The 14,556-nt window shown below is 35.3% G+C and overlaps 2 protein-coding genes and 1 long non-coding RNA gene across 4 annotated transcripts; 1 reads left to right on the top strand and 2 right to left on the bottom strand.

Annotated features, from left to right (window-relative positions):
- Window positions 1-833: 833 nt before the first annotated feature.
- On the top strand, window positions 834-3,083 carry LOC110917659. The gene is made up of 3 exons (XR_002580745.2): window positions 834-1,534; window positions 2,515-2,589; window positions 3,040-3,083. It is a non-coding gene; the product is annotated as an uncharacterized LOC110917659 (long non-coding RNA).
- Window positions 3,084-8,490: 5,407 nt separating this feature from the next.
- On the bottom strand, window positions 8,491-12,410 carry LOC110919209 (expansin-B15). Of its 2 annotated transcripts, none has more exons than XM_035985737.1 (4): window positions 12,210-12,410; window positions 9,750-9,862; window positions 9,473-9,632; window positions 8,491-9,407 (listed from the first exon to the last, which is right to left on the bottom strand). In XM_035985737.1, exons 2-4 carry the CDS (start codon window positions 9,766-9,768, stop codon window positions 9,086-9,088), a joined length of 501 nt encoding a protein of 166 aa, XP_035841630.1. In that variant the 5' UTR covers window positions 9,769-9,862; window positions 12,210-12,410; the 3' UTR covers window positions 8,491-9,085. The 2 variants fall into 2 exon arrangements, with proteins under 2 accessions (XP_035841630.1, XP_035841629.1); XM_035985736.1 differs by having other exon boundaries at window positions 8,495-9,407; window positions 9,473-9,663.
- A 1,053-nt stretch (window positions 12,411-13,463) lies between these two features.
- LOC110919208 lies at window positions 13,464-14,114 on the bottom strand. The gene has a single exon (XM_022163486.1). It carries the CDS (start codon window positions 14,112-14,114, stop codon window positions 13,464-13,466), a length of 651 nt encoding a protein of 216 aa, XP_022019178.1.
- Between the last annotated feature and the right edge of the window lie 442 nt (window positions 14,115-14,556).

Genomic DNA, 14,556 nt, shown 5'->3' with positions numbered 1-14,556 from the left:
TAGTGATTGGCTCATGAGAACCATAGAGTGTACTACTGTGTATGGTAAAACACAGAACGTAACATGACACCGAATACGAAACGGACCTAATGTGGTCAAAACATGGTGGATACGCCGCTGGTACTTCCTATATATAAGTGTTTTCACCATGTTACCAACCTTTCGTAAAACGTGCCATGGGAGATTCAGTGTTTTGTAGACTTTTGGACCTAATTCGAACTTTAAACAACTCACAAACGCATTATATCCGATTATCCATGACGAGAATTCATTCTTAACACACTACTTTTGCCTATCCGATACTTATGCTATTCTTATACTCATGTTCGTTATTAGATCAATCGTTCACCATATACCCCAATTATTCTCTGCTGTCTCAAACTACAAAGCCTCCATTTTAAACAATCCTCTTCGGTTTGCCAAAAACCCTTTCGGGTCTTACTCTTGAATAAATTTCGGGACGAAATTTTCTAAAGGAGGGGAGACTGTAACGTTCCGCTTTTTCCCAACATTCCTAATTTAGAAAGCGAGCCATGAAAATCTTTTTTTAGAATCTTGTCCCTTTTCGAAATGGTTAATCATCTAGAAACCTTTTATTTTTATACCATTCTTTATAAAGATGGTTACTTATTCTTTGTTTAAGTAACTAAGTTAATTAATTTTTATTATTTAAAAGTTTACTTTTATAATAATCTAGTTAACCTCGTTAAATTTTTTAAAATGAGTAAACTAACCTAGTTAATTTTGTTGTTAAGTTGGTTCTTTTAAAGGTAGCATAACCTAACCAAATTAATCAAAACACAGGGACTGAATGTGCAATTTCTACAACTACTAAAAGTAGTTAAAGTAAAGGGTGTCCAAACCCTAGCCGCTTACAAACTCGGTGACGCACACAGACCCATCTTCCTCACTACTGCTCCTTCTTCAATAGATAAACCCTAAACATCCTCACCTCTCATAACCTTAACTCCTCTGCTTAACAACAACAAAAAAAAAAGACATCACCCTTTCACTCTCTCGTGATGCTCTGGACCGGCGAGCCGACAGGCCACACACACTCCCCTCCACCGCCGATTCACCTCCCTCATAACTCTGTGATTCCGACCTGTAACAGTGGTGATGACGAGACACACATGACACAGCCAAACAACCCCATCCCCCCTCGTTTTATACCTGCTACATAAAAGGCTCGCGAGCCCTCTGCCCTTTTCTGAGCTCCGGCGACCGGAGCTGTGTCTCCGATTGGCGGCGTTTGGCGGCTGCAACAACGACGGACGAAGGTGAGCGTCGGCGGCAGCGACGTCTGGTTCCGACGACTGCCCGTCTGCGGCGGTGGGCGACACGATTAGTGGTGGTGATGGTTACTTTTGGTGTCCTGGTCAAATAGTGGTTCGGTTCACACTGTTCAGTTCGTTTCAAATTCAGCTCGGGTCATGTCCCGGTACAGTTCAGATTTCGCGTCATGCTCGGCTCGGGTTTTGGTTTTGTTACAGTGCGGGTCAGATTCAGTGTGCGAGTCAACTCAGATTCAAAGGTCGGTTCGGTGTTCGGTATACCTTTCCTTATCAAACTATTCTCTTTTTCTTGTTAATCTTTTGTTGAAATCATGCCCCATTCAACGTGTATAATCATTCAACTTAAAATCTAATGAATGATTATTACAGTCTGCGTTTTTTTTAATATATTGAAACAAGTATGATGGCAATTGTAGGAATAGCATGTTATCTTTGCTTTCTTATAAATGCACGGTTCAATACAAGTAAATTCATGATATACAAAAGCAATACAGTGAAAATGAACATATCGAAAAGAGTTGTCTATTAACAAAACAACTTTTGTTATTTTTAATTTAATATTTTTAGCTTTTAATATATTACACTTTTGTTTCTAAATGAACATATCACAGTGATGAAACATATGGCTTTCTTATAAAAGGATGATTAATTGGATGTTTGGTTCATACACTGTCGGGTCAAACCTGGTCAACCGAGGTCTCGGTGCAGTTTGGTTATGGGTTCGGGTCATCGGGTTAAACACGAGACGTGATATTTTAACGACACAAATATTTCAAATATATTGTTTTATATTTTGTTATCACAAACCGCATCATATATAGCTTGTTTATAAAAATACATAGAAATGCATATAATTATATATTGTTTTGTGATTGTTGAGTTTTGAAATAATAATCGACACTTTGGTTGTCGGGATCGTCAAAAAATAGAGGAAACTCTGCCCGTTTTTCGTAAAAATCGGTAAAACGAAACGTGTTAAATTCATAAAACGAAACCTATCCGATTCAAATAACTTTTATAACAATAATTATAAATGTACACTTATTTTTGAGAATACTTCTATAATATTTTCGATAGACTTATTTTAGAACTTTTTTATAAACTATATAAAATACATATGTATACATATGTAGTTATATCAACTAGTTATACTTTAGATTTCACTTCCTATCTTCCGTCATAATTCCTTTTACTCATGCACCATCGTTTGCCCTTATAGGGTGACCTTGGTGTTCCATCCTCCCAAACTAGCACACTCGTCAACACTTGGATAATCGGAAGACTTAGCGATTCTGTGAGTATACTCGCAACCCCCTTTTTATGTTTACCACTTTTTGGGGTGTAACATGTTACCTTATTAAAACACACTTAAACTTATTCTTTATACAATGCACGAAAACAATCCTTATACATGAATGCTATGTTATGATACTTGATGCTTACGTGGACCATACTTATGTGATATGTTTTAGTCATTAGCTTTCACGAGCCTCCATTTGACATGTATAGCGCTATAGGAGTAACGCACCGCCCCCCTTAAACTTGGGTCATGTTGAATTAATTAAACTTTCTTGCGTAAACAGAGGTTGGCTAGAAATATTGCATGCCACGTTAGGTTGATCTCGTATAGACTAAGTTGTCATGTGGATTTGTTTTAAACTTTTATACTTATACTTATACTTATGCTTAAACTTGTATACTCGTCTTTGCTTTTGCATTGAACTTTATTTTAAACATGTTACAGGTTGAGGATGATGATGCTAAGAAATGAAGTAGCGTTGATGCCTAGATACACATATAGACGTTTAGGTTTAATCGTTGTATCAATTTTGATTATGTTGTATTGTAATTCCTTTGAACTTGACGTTATTTGATTTCTTTGTAATGTTGACAAATGAATTATGAAATGAAATCGGTTTATTAAATATTGTCACAAATAGCGTTATGATGTCTCTAGCAATCTTCACACTTCGTCTCATCCCGATGTTTCCGCCATTGGTTGGGGTGTGACAATTAGTGACTGAATATTAGTGATCAATAAAATTATGCCTTTTTTGTTAATTGGGCACTTATTTGGGACTGAATTTCAGTAACCAATAGGTTTCCATACATTTTTTTAGCAAACATGTCTGTGACTAAAATTTAGTTTCAAACAAGTGGTCAAAGTATTAGGGACTGATTATCTATCACAAAGATCATCCGAAAAAAACCAGTCTTTAATACAATTAGTAACTGAGAAATTAGTCTGGATACCATGCATCCGAGACTCATAGATCAGTCCTTCATAATTTAGTCCCTAGGTGTCAATATATTAGTGACTGAATATTAGTGACCAATAAAATGGCGCCATTTTTATTAATGGGGCAGTTATTTAGGACTGAATTTCAGTAACCAATAAGTTTCCCCCCAAAATTTATTTTTAGACTAACATATTTGTGACTAAAATTCAGTCTCAGATAAATGGTCCAAGTATTAAGGACTGATTATTAGTCACGGACATCAGCCACAAAAAAGTCAACATCTAATACAATTAGTAACTATAAATTAGTCCCGGATACTATGTATTCGAGACTGATAGATCAATCCCTCATAATTTAGTCCCTAGGTGTTAGTATATTAGTGACTAAACATTAGTGACCAATAAAATGGCGCCATTTTTATTAATGGGGGCAGTTATTCAGGACTGAATTTCAGTAACCAATAAGTTTCCCTCCAAAAATTATTTTTAGACAAACATATTTGTGACTAAAATTCAGTCTTAGATAAGTGGTCCAAGTATTAAGGACTGATTATTAGTCACGGATATCAGTCACAAAAAAACCAGTCTCTAATACAATTAGTAACTAATAAATTAGTCCCAGATACTATGTATCCGAGATTGATAGATCAGTCCCTCATAATTTAGTCCCAAATGGTCATTTTTCTTGTAGTCCCCTTTCAGGCAGTTAACGTGCTTTATATAAACCGTAAAGACACGAATGACTGAATCAACAAAACATGAAGAATGATAGAATAAAAATCCACATTCAATATAAAAAACTAGTTATTAAAGTCATTAATACATACCCAATTAAAAAGTGACAAAAGGTTGGAAATCAAAAGTAATACACAAACGATTTCGTCTTCACCAACTGATGTAAGAGATTAGCCAAGCATGGCCATAGTTAGACAAAAGCTCTTGCTATCGATCATGGATCCTGAGACTAGTCTAACTCTAACTAAAGTGGTGGAAGATGATGGTGTTGTGGTGGTGGAAGTGAGAGAAATGGTTTGCCATAGGATGATTTGCAAGTGAGCCAAGCACCTCTATTTATTGTTGGAAAGAGAAGCCTCACATGGCCCCGTGCCTGGTGGAAATTGTTGGACTTTAATTGTCTAAATCTGGTTGATCAAGTTTGAAAGAGAAAATACGGGTCAGAAGTGTAATTAGTTAATAGAAAAGTTTATGTTATGTTTAGATTGGGTAGCTATAAAGTACAAGGACTAAAGAAGACAAGTTGAAAGATTGTCACCTACACTTAAAAAAGACATGTCTCCTGGAGACACAACCTTTAATCGACGACATCAAGGAAGGAATCAAGAGACACACCTCTTCAACAACAATCTCAGCCACATTTTAAGAGACACAACCGTTCACGAGGAGACGCAATAGTTCAAGACATAACTGTTCAGTATGTATAAATAGGATTAGGGTTTTACTTTGTTTTTGTACCTTGAAACAATTAGATTCAATTGTTTAGTTTGTTAATACGATTGTGTATCAGGGTTAATCCTTCTTTTCTTGTTCTTTGTTTGATTATTAGTTTGTTCTTGATTGATGGGTTGAATACATGGTCTCCTTGGATCTATATTGGTATCAGAGCCAAGGCTCAAAGAATTAAGATCATGGATTCAATTCTTCAATCAAGGCAAGGGTTTTGTGATTTGGTAGAATCATCTGAGGAAAGGTAGGAAATCATCTGGCGAACATGTCTAAATTGAGGAAAGAGAGGCCAAGTCAGTGGAAAAGGTAAACAGTATGCGCAAGGGAAGCCATCCTTCATTCATGGAAATCACCAATTAATAAGTCTCCGAAGAAGTTGATCCCGAAGTCGCATATGGTTAAAGACACCGGGTTCAGAGTTTGCCCAGGAAGGAGCACGAAGATTGGAAGAACAAGACTTAAACAATTAGGGGGAATTGTTGGACTTTAATTGTCTAAGTCTTGTTGATCAGGTTCGAAAGAGAAGATACGGGTCAGAAGGGTAACTAGTTAATATATAAGTTTATGTTATGTTTAGATTCGGTAGTTATAAAGTACAAGGACTAAAGAAGACTAGTTGAAAGATTGTAACCTACACTTAAGGAAAAGACATATCTCCTGGAGACACACTCTTTGATCGACGACATCAAAGAAGGAATCAAGAGATACACCTCTTCAACAACAATCTCAGCCACATATTTAAGAGACACAACCGCTCATGAGGAGACGCGATGGTTCAAGACGCAATTGTTCAGTATTTATAACTAGGTTTAGGGTTTTGTTTCGTTTTGTTTTGTTTTTGTACCTTGAAACAATCAGATACAACTGTTCAGTTTATTATTACCATTGTGTATCAGGGTTAATCCCTCTCTTTTTGTTCTTTGTTCGATTATTAGTTTGTTCTTGATTGATGGTTTAAATACAGATCTCCTGGGATCTATAGTTTTTAATATAGTTTGGAAACAAAAATGTTATGATTTTTTTATTTAGTTATATTAGATACTAGCCTATATCCCGTGTGACACACGGGTTTAAAAAATACAATTAATAACTTATTATTTAATATGATCTTTTATATCTTAACAATCAAAATAACATCTAAGAGCATTGACATTCGTGCCTTTATATTCATTTAGATAATTTAATATAAAATTTATTTTTCTCTAAATTATCTTTAGTTTTAAATAACGTATCACGTCCATCTCTATATCTATATCTTGATCTAACTCACAAACACTAATTTTATTATTTATTTCTCTTTCCTACAGACTCACAATCCAAAATATAGTTTATTGTATTTTTCTTCGTTTTAACCGTACACTCTCATCACACTAAAACTTTTTAACTTTTATTTTTCAAACCATATGGCTAAAGCTTTACTCAACCCTATTTTCCGAAGTTGGAATTCAAGTTACCAACATAGGGTTTAGTAAAACTCTAGCCATATTATTTGGAAAGTAAAAGTAAAAAAACCATATATTATATATTTGCAAAAGATATTTTTTTATATGATGTGTTTATTAGAAATTATAACACTTCTTTTTTATTTTTGGTAGGAGAAACATAAAAAAAGGATCACATTATTCAAAACACACCCGTCTCTCACTACACTCGCTTCCCCCTCGGTTTCTTCAACACTCCCACACTCTCAATTCTCTCTGCGTTTCTTATCTTCAACATCAACACAAACCCTAAAATCTCAGAATTCCGCCTCTTCTTCAACATCCACAGACGCGATTTCACGATTTCACTCACGAAAAGGATATACACTAACAGTTATCAGAAATCACAGCATTCGGTAAAAAATTTTGAACTTATTTCTTGCTTTTTCACAGATTTCGTAGTTTTATTTCTTTAATAATGTTAAATAATGAGAATCTAAGTGTCGGAAAACAAAATAACGATGACCAGAAGTTCAGTCGTTTGTGTTTCATTTTTTTTGTTGACTTGTTTTTCTATCTAAGTAATGTTTACATTATGTTTTGTTTTTCATTAAACCCTAAAACGTTGATACTGATCAAACCCGAAATGTTTTGTTAGTGCTAGTTGATTTTCATTTTAAACCCTAAAACAGAGATTTTGATTGTTTGTGCTTGATTAATGCCCTGGTTATTTAGAATTTTGACACTTTTTGGTATTTGATATAACATTTCTGGTGATAATGATGGTTTTTAGGGCTATGATTGATAAGGGTGATGTTTTTATGCTAAATTTTCATCGTGATGTTTCTATGAACTGTTATATGAATCTTCAAGGTCGTTGTTGATTTTCTTTACTTCAAACCATAAAACGGAGATTTTGATATATGTTCTTTCAAACCTTTAAGTTATGCTTTAGTGTGTTATTTGAAAATTCTTATGCTAGTGTATTTACCTTCCTAATTGTAAGTATCTATTTCATTCTCTGCAGATATGGATTCAACAAAAAACGCTCATTCATTCCTAGCATTTCTTGATAATGAAGAGCCTATCTTAATGGTAAATTTTTTTAATTTCGTTGCCCTGTTATATTAATATTTGAGGTTATCATTTGACAAGTTTCTTATTGCTTTATTAGGAGATACCAAGTGATTTTGCAAAAAATCTGTGGGGCGAAAAAATACCATATTATCAAACTGTTGAAATAAGAGATGGTGAAAAACTGAGAAAGATGCGTATTAGAAAAAAAAAAAATGATGGGCCGGTGTTTACAGATGGGTGGATGTTGTTAGTTAAAGAACATCAATTGAAATACAAAGATGGGGTACTGATCACAGCAGTTGGGAAGTTGAACTTTGAAGTTTTGTGTTTTAAAGATTTGGTATGTCAGAACACGTATATTACAGCACAAGTTGAATCCGAATATGGAAATTGTGTAAGTGAATTCATATTATTTGAGCACTCATTTTCAACAAATTTGTAATTTTTTGAAATTGTATAGTAATAATTTGTTCAATTTCTTTTATAGGTAATGCCAGATAAATTTTATCCTGACTTTTACGGCAACAATTTCAAAGGTGGAATGGCGAAGGTTTATTTTGGAGAAAGATTTTGGAACGTAAGACTGGAAGGAGGCTCGAACGGTGGTTATTTCACCGATGGATGGCGTAAGGTGGTTGAAGAGGTCCCTATAGACAAATATTATTTCTTTGTTTTTACCAGCCTGGATTTATTAAGCTTTGATGTTTCCGTATTCGATCCTGACACCGGAACAGAAGTTTTTCTAAAAAAGGTTGACTGGTTGTTTTAAAAAGTATATATCGAAACATATTAATTAAAACTGTTAATAATTATACTGATTTTTTTTCTGAGGTTTTTTATATTTTCTAGTCTACTGCGGATTTATTAGGTATAGAGATTAGCAGGGCCGGCTCAACAACTGTGGAGGCCTAAAGCAAACTGAATATAACGATTGATACCTGAATATAACGATTGAATGAACATGCTTATGTAATTTCGCCTAAAGTCGTGAACTACCACTAATGCAGTCATTCAGAATCAAAATCAAAATCAAAAGAAGGGTGACGATTCGGAAACAAACAAATGTAGTTTGGATTTCTGCTTTCGTTTCCTTTCTGTCCGACTAGTTCATAGCACGTATGATTTGGTTGACCTAATTCTGGTTCCCCAAATCTGGACACTAGATGAGGCCCTTGGGAAGTGGAGGCCTAAAGCCTCTGCTTCACTTCACTTACCCTTGGGCCGGGCCTGGATATTAGCACTGTTGTAAAACAAGGTATCGAAGGTGGGGTTGTCCCCGAGTTTTTGCTACAAGGCTCCTGAGGCCCGAGTGCTCTCCGCAAAGGCCAGGTACTTCCCGAGTACTCTCAACTCCGACTAGGGAACGTCTAGCGGCTTTTGCAACCATGAAAATTAGATTGTACAACTTTAGCACCTGCATTTACACCGCATATAATGGTGCGGCAACTAGCCTATAGAGGCTATGGTTGCTTCTCACACTTCTTATGTATTTAGCTATTTTAAACTTGCCAGTCTCTTACATATATACACACATAAATTTATACATATATGGAAAACCTCTAGTCTAACTTTGGTTTAGGATTGGACTATCAAAAATTTACATTTGATGAGTATTTATGACCCGCTGAATAGTTTTGAGGAATCACATTACTCGCTACCAAAGTTTTCCCATCACCAGAAGTCAGCCTTAAAGAAAATGGAGCTTTAAATGATTCGTTGATGTCTTTTTTCCAAACTGCACCCCATATGTTATCCATGGACGAAAAATCACTTGCACCACTGTGTGCTATCTCCACATGACTCAAGGCACCATCTCCATTCGTATATTCTATTGCTGTCGCGAACCAGGATTGGTTGGTTTTCGGGCTAACTTTGAATGCTATCTTCGTGGCAGCATAGTGGCATGGCACCCTACAACAAGTGGTTATCTAGACCATAAAAGTAGCAACTAAGAGTGTTACAGTTTTGTGATGTACCTTTTGAACTCAATTTCAACTTGGCCAACTAGTCTTAAATTGTGATCTTCTCCCTGATGTGCCATCAAACCAAAAGCATACCCACTTATATCAAAATGATAAGGTACTTTATCACACGCCCTTGGACACTTATCACCGACCGTAACATTAATTGGTTTCCCTGAGCAATATGGCTTTTGTGAACAATGTATCTACATGTTTATTTATTTGAAACTCATAATCATCGTTTTTAATATTTTCGATTTACAAAACGAAAATGAGATAGCTGCCAACATGCCTGAAAACAATGTCCGCATCCCTTCCCATTCAAAAAGATATTTGAATTTCCTGCTGCTATCATCGCGTTAAAAGGAGGATCGTTCACATCGCCCTCCCATCCACAAGCTGTTCCTGCTCGTCACAAAGACAACTAAAATCACTAAATAAACAATGTAAATTTTGTTCAAGACATCACTTTGCTATTTTCAACGTGCAGAGGGTCATGCACATTAATTTCTCAACGTCGAGGTACCAAAGTTTTGTTTCCGGTAGGATCGGCAGTGGCGGACCTACCCTTTGGCCAGGGTGGGCGGCAGCACCCCATGAAAAAAAAATTTAGTGTATATTTTAGGAAAAAAACCGACCGCACCCCTTTAAAGTATGGTTGAACACATCATCCGCATCCCCAGCAAATAATTTTTGGGTCCGCCACTGAGGATCGGATGCCCGTTTACCTACCATTCTACTGTAAATTTCATAATGACATACATTTAAAAATTTTGTAAACTTATACTAATTGAAAACTACGCATTTGCAACTGTCTTTTTGGTTAGAACAGACATTTTGCAACTGATTTGTGATCGAAAAACATGGGTATTTTATGACCAAACTAAGGTTCCCAATATGTAGTCATGTTTAAATAGAAACATAGCAATATATTATCATTTTTAGTTGGCGAGTAAAATATATAATCTGTTGCATATCCGCATTACTTTTCAAATAGCTCATGGCTTGTTAGAAAGCTTGCAATCTGCTCAGTTGTAAATGATATGCGCCCGAGCTTGTTAGCTAGAATAATCAAAATATTCAATATATATATATATATATATATATAGGTAGAGGATCCTGTAAAAAGTGCTCAAAGTGTGAGAAGTGTAAGAAGTGTATTACAACACTATATATAATACTATATAACACCATATAAACACCGTATAACAATATGTAACAACATATAATACTATATAACACTATGTAACACTATATATCATTATATAACAAATATAACACTATACATCTATCATAGACATGTTATCAGACAACCTATAGTGTTATATTTGTTATATAATGATATATAGTGTTACATAGTGTTATATGGTATTATATGGTGTTACATATTGTTATACGGTGTTTATATGGTGTTATATAGTATTATATATAGTGTTATAATACACTTCTTACACTTCTCACACTTTAGGCCCTTTTTACACTATCCTTACCCTATATATATATATATGGGAGGGTTATCTTGAGAACGCTAAATATTGCGAAAACCGTGAGAACGAATGAAAAAACCAATCAAAACCAATTTTTTTAATACAAACCTCATTGTAATTAAGATACAACATCAAAAAAAGAATTTACACCATCAAATAATTCATTTCTCATTTCAAAATCACTATTTTTAGATTTTTTACACATGTGTAAATATAGCTGATTTACACATGTGTAAATGGCAAACTTACACATGTGTAAATTTTCTTTATTTACGAATTCACGTAAATTTAAACGTGTAAATTAAATTTTTAATATTGTATTCGAATAATAATGATAAGTGTAGAAAAAAATTTTGAATTTGCTTCGTTTTTGACCAAGTTCTCGCGGTTTTTTCATTTGTTCTCACGGTTCTGACAATATTTAGCGTTCTCATTTAAACCCTCCCTTATATATATATATATATATATATATATAGGGAGCCGCTAGAATGAGAACCACATCGAGTTGTAAGAACCGCGAGAACTACACCCCACGGAGCGCCGTTCGCCGCGATTTTTTTTTTACAAGTAGATGTGTGCATTATAAACACGGCCGTAAAAAATCACGGCGAACGGCGCTCCGTGGGGTGTACTTTTTTACACCTCAAGTTTGGTGAAAAAAAAAAGAAAAAAGAAAAAAAATTAAAAAACACCAAACTTGAGGTGTAAAAAAGTACACCCCACGGAGCGCCGTTCGCCGTGATTTTTTACGGCTGTGTTTATAATGCACACATCTACTTGTAAAAAAAAAATCGCGGCGAACGGCGCTCCGTGGGGTGTAGTTCTCGCGGTTCTTACAACTCAGGGTGTTTCTCATTCTAGCAGCCCCTATATATATATATATATATATATATGTGCAACTAACAAACATCAAACAGTGTTTGAAATGATACTGCCTTGTACGTTCCTACTTCTTTGTAATTCCATCCTTTTTACGCTCCTATAAATTTATGATAGTCCCAAATGTCTTCGCGAGTCAAAATCTCAAACTTCTCTTTAAACGAAAGAGTTCGAGCCAAATCAAGTTGGCCGAGCACGCTCGGTTGGAATATTAGCAAGCTTGGATGGAAAACGAGTTCGATCAATCTCACGTTGTAGCTTGATTTAGAGTTCAAGCCAAGCTTGAGCTGAGCTCAGCCTGATCGCTTAGCTCGACTCGTAAACAACCCTAATCTAGAATCAACAAAGTTCATCCCTGTTAATACATGAGATTACCATTTCATTACCTTTAGTGGCACCGGTTAGAGGACCATACCAAGTTGCTAAAGCAGTATTATTGGTCATTCGTAGAAAACACAAACTAGAAGAGATGTTTACTAGAAAGATGGTAACTACAATTAAAGAAATGGAAGCCATTATGTTGAACACTTTGTTCTCTTTCGGAAAGGATGTTAATGAGTTGTTTTACTTATCTTTTAATGAATTTATAGCACCATAAATTTAAGGTATTTTGTAATTATATATTTCATTTTCTTTGGATAACCTAAACGTTGAGTTTCACATTAATTATATATGATACATAGTAACTAGTTACATCACATTTTAAAAATCTATAAGGGTGGGGGTATGGTTCAATTACTCTAGGGTGTTTGAGTGATTCTCTACCAATAATATTAGGACATGTCAACTCCCCATTTCACTCCCTATTTTGCACTCAATCACTAGGTATGATGCAACTACTCTAGGGTGTTTGAGTTATATATTTTTTATTTCTAGAAATTATTCATAAATAAATAAAACATATTTTAATTTAAATAAAGGTACTTTTAATTAAAAGAACACATTACATAAAATTAAAATAAATAACCTGACATTAAAATATAAAAATAAATTTAAAAAAACCTAATTTAACTATTCGTCGTTGGAATCCGCCAAAAGGTAGGGTAAATCTTGTTCTCCAAGATGCTCCACAAGATCATATTTTAGTCTATAATGCGTATCTTTATCAATGAGCCCGTTATAACCAGTGTCTTCGAAAACGGGCTCGACTGGAGGATCCCGAATATGTACCGGTGCAATCGCATTTCCGTCGTCTTTTAGAATCATATTATGCATTATAATGCACGCATAGACGACACTCCTAATTTTTTCAACACTCGTAGCACGCATCGGGCGATGAAGTATATGCCATTTTGCCTTTAAAACACCAAAAGCCCGCTCCACGTCTTTTCTTGCCGCCTCGTGTTGCCTCTTGAACTTCTTTTCTATCACAATGTGAGGATACAGAAATGATTTCACAAACACGGGCCAAGTAGGGTAGATTCCATCGGTAAGATAGTATCCACGCTTGTACAAGTGGTTGTTCATGTAAAATGAGCATTTTGGTGCAGTTCCATTTCGTTCAGTAAGAAATAACGGAGATTGTTGGAGCATGTTGATGTCGTTTTGTGAACCTGGTGGACCACAAAAAGCATGCCAAATCTACAAATCCTGAGAGGCCACCGCTTCGAGCATAACTGTCGGGTGACTGTGATCCCCCCTCATATATTGACCCCGCAACTCCGTTGGACACATTCTCCAAACAAAACAAAATGTGTACAATCAAGACTACCCAACATCCCAGGAAGGTGATGTTTCTCCTCATGAGCTTGGTACAAGAGCGCAACGTCGTGGCTAGTAGGTCTACGTAAAAACTCAGAAGCGTATAAATTACATAACGTTTCGCAAAAATTTTCTAGACTTTCTAGGGAAGTCCTTTCGAACATATTTAAATACTCATCGAACTCGTCTGGAGCGTTACCGGTTGCTAGTTGCTTAATTGCCGAAGTAACTTTTTTCATCGGTGTAAAACTCTTCCGCAAACTCGCATCCACGGTGTCTTGAAACCATGAGTTATTCCCTTGCACGTCACTCAAAATTTTTAAAAACAACCTTTTCGACATACGAAACCTTTGACGAAAAACCTCTTCGTTGAATACGGGCTCCTCGACAAAATAATCTCTCATAAGGTTTTCGTGACATTTCACTCGATCTCGACAGACAGATTTCCTTTTTCTAGAAGTGCCCGTGTCTTCCAGTTCAGCGACTTCGTTAATAAGATTTTGGAAAAAAATTAAACTACTATCGCTCGAGGAAGAATCATCGTCTTCACTAATATCAATTGGAATGAATAACGGTGGTATATCTTCCATTGGAAAAATAGAAGTGAATTTTTTTAGAAAATAGAATTGGTTGGAGAAGAAAATGGTGAGAAATGATGTTGAATGGTATTGTTTTTATAAGGAAAAGTTGTATTTTTTTTTTTATAAAATGGCTAGTTTTTTTAACGGTCAAATTTCATTCAATCACACCACTCAATCAAATCGGTGACTATACACCGAATACCCTCACCGAACACTTTCATCACCACGGTGTGGTCACCGATCGGTGACTCATATCCCCGACACCACTCACCAATATACCATATCACCTACCCTAAGACCAAAATTCTTTTTCTCCCTTCTCTTAATGATAAGGAATTAATTAATAAAGCAATATTCATAAAACATAACACATTTAATATTTCATTAATATTGTATATTTATTTTCCCCACACGTCAAAACAAATGCTATATTTTGTTTATCCTACTTATC

Source organism: Helianthus annuus, chromosome 16, assembly GCF_002127325.2.
Source record: "Helianthus annuus cultivar XRQ/B chromosome 16, HanXRQr2.0-SUNRISE, whole genome shotgun sequence".
NCBI classification, from domain to species: Eukaryota; Viridiplantae; Streptophyta; class Magnoliopsida; order Asterales; family Asteraceae; genus Helianthus; species Helianthus annuus.
The sequence above is the reverse complement of the archived record's forward strand: the minus strand, read 5'-3'. Positions and strand labels throughout refer to the sequence as shown.

Excerpts from the sequence above, each read along its gene's own strand:
- LOC110919209 (XM_035985736.1), bottom strand. The coding sequence starts at position 12,339 with ATGGCTTCCATTTCTTTAATTGTAGTTACCATCTTTCTAGTAAACATC. Across the intron at positions 9,863-12,209 it reads TCTAACCGGTGCCACTAAAG|GAACAGCTTGTGGATGGGAG; the intron begins GTAATGAAATGG and ends TGTGACGAGCAG. Across the intron at positions 9,408-9,472 it reads GTTGAAATTGAGTTCAAAAG|GGTGCCATGCCACTATGCTG; the intron begins GTACATCACAAA and ends CACTTGTTGTAG.
- LOC110919208 (XM_022163486.1), bottom strand. The coding sequence starts at position 14,114 with ATGGAAGATATACCACCGTTATTCATTCCAATTGATATTAGTGAAGAC.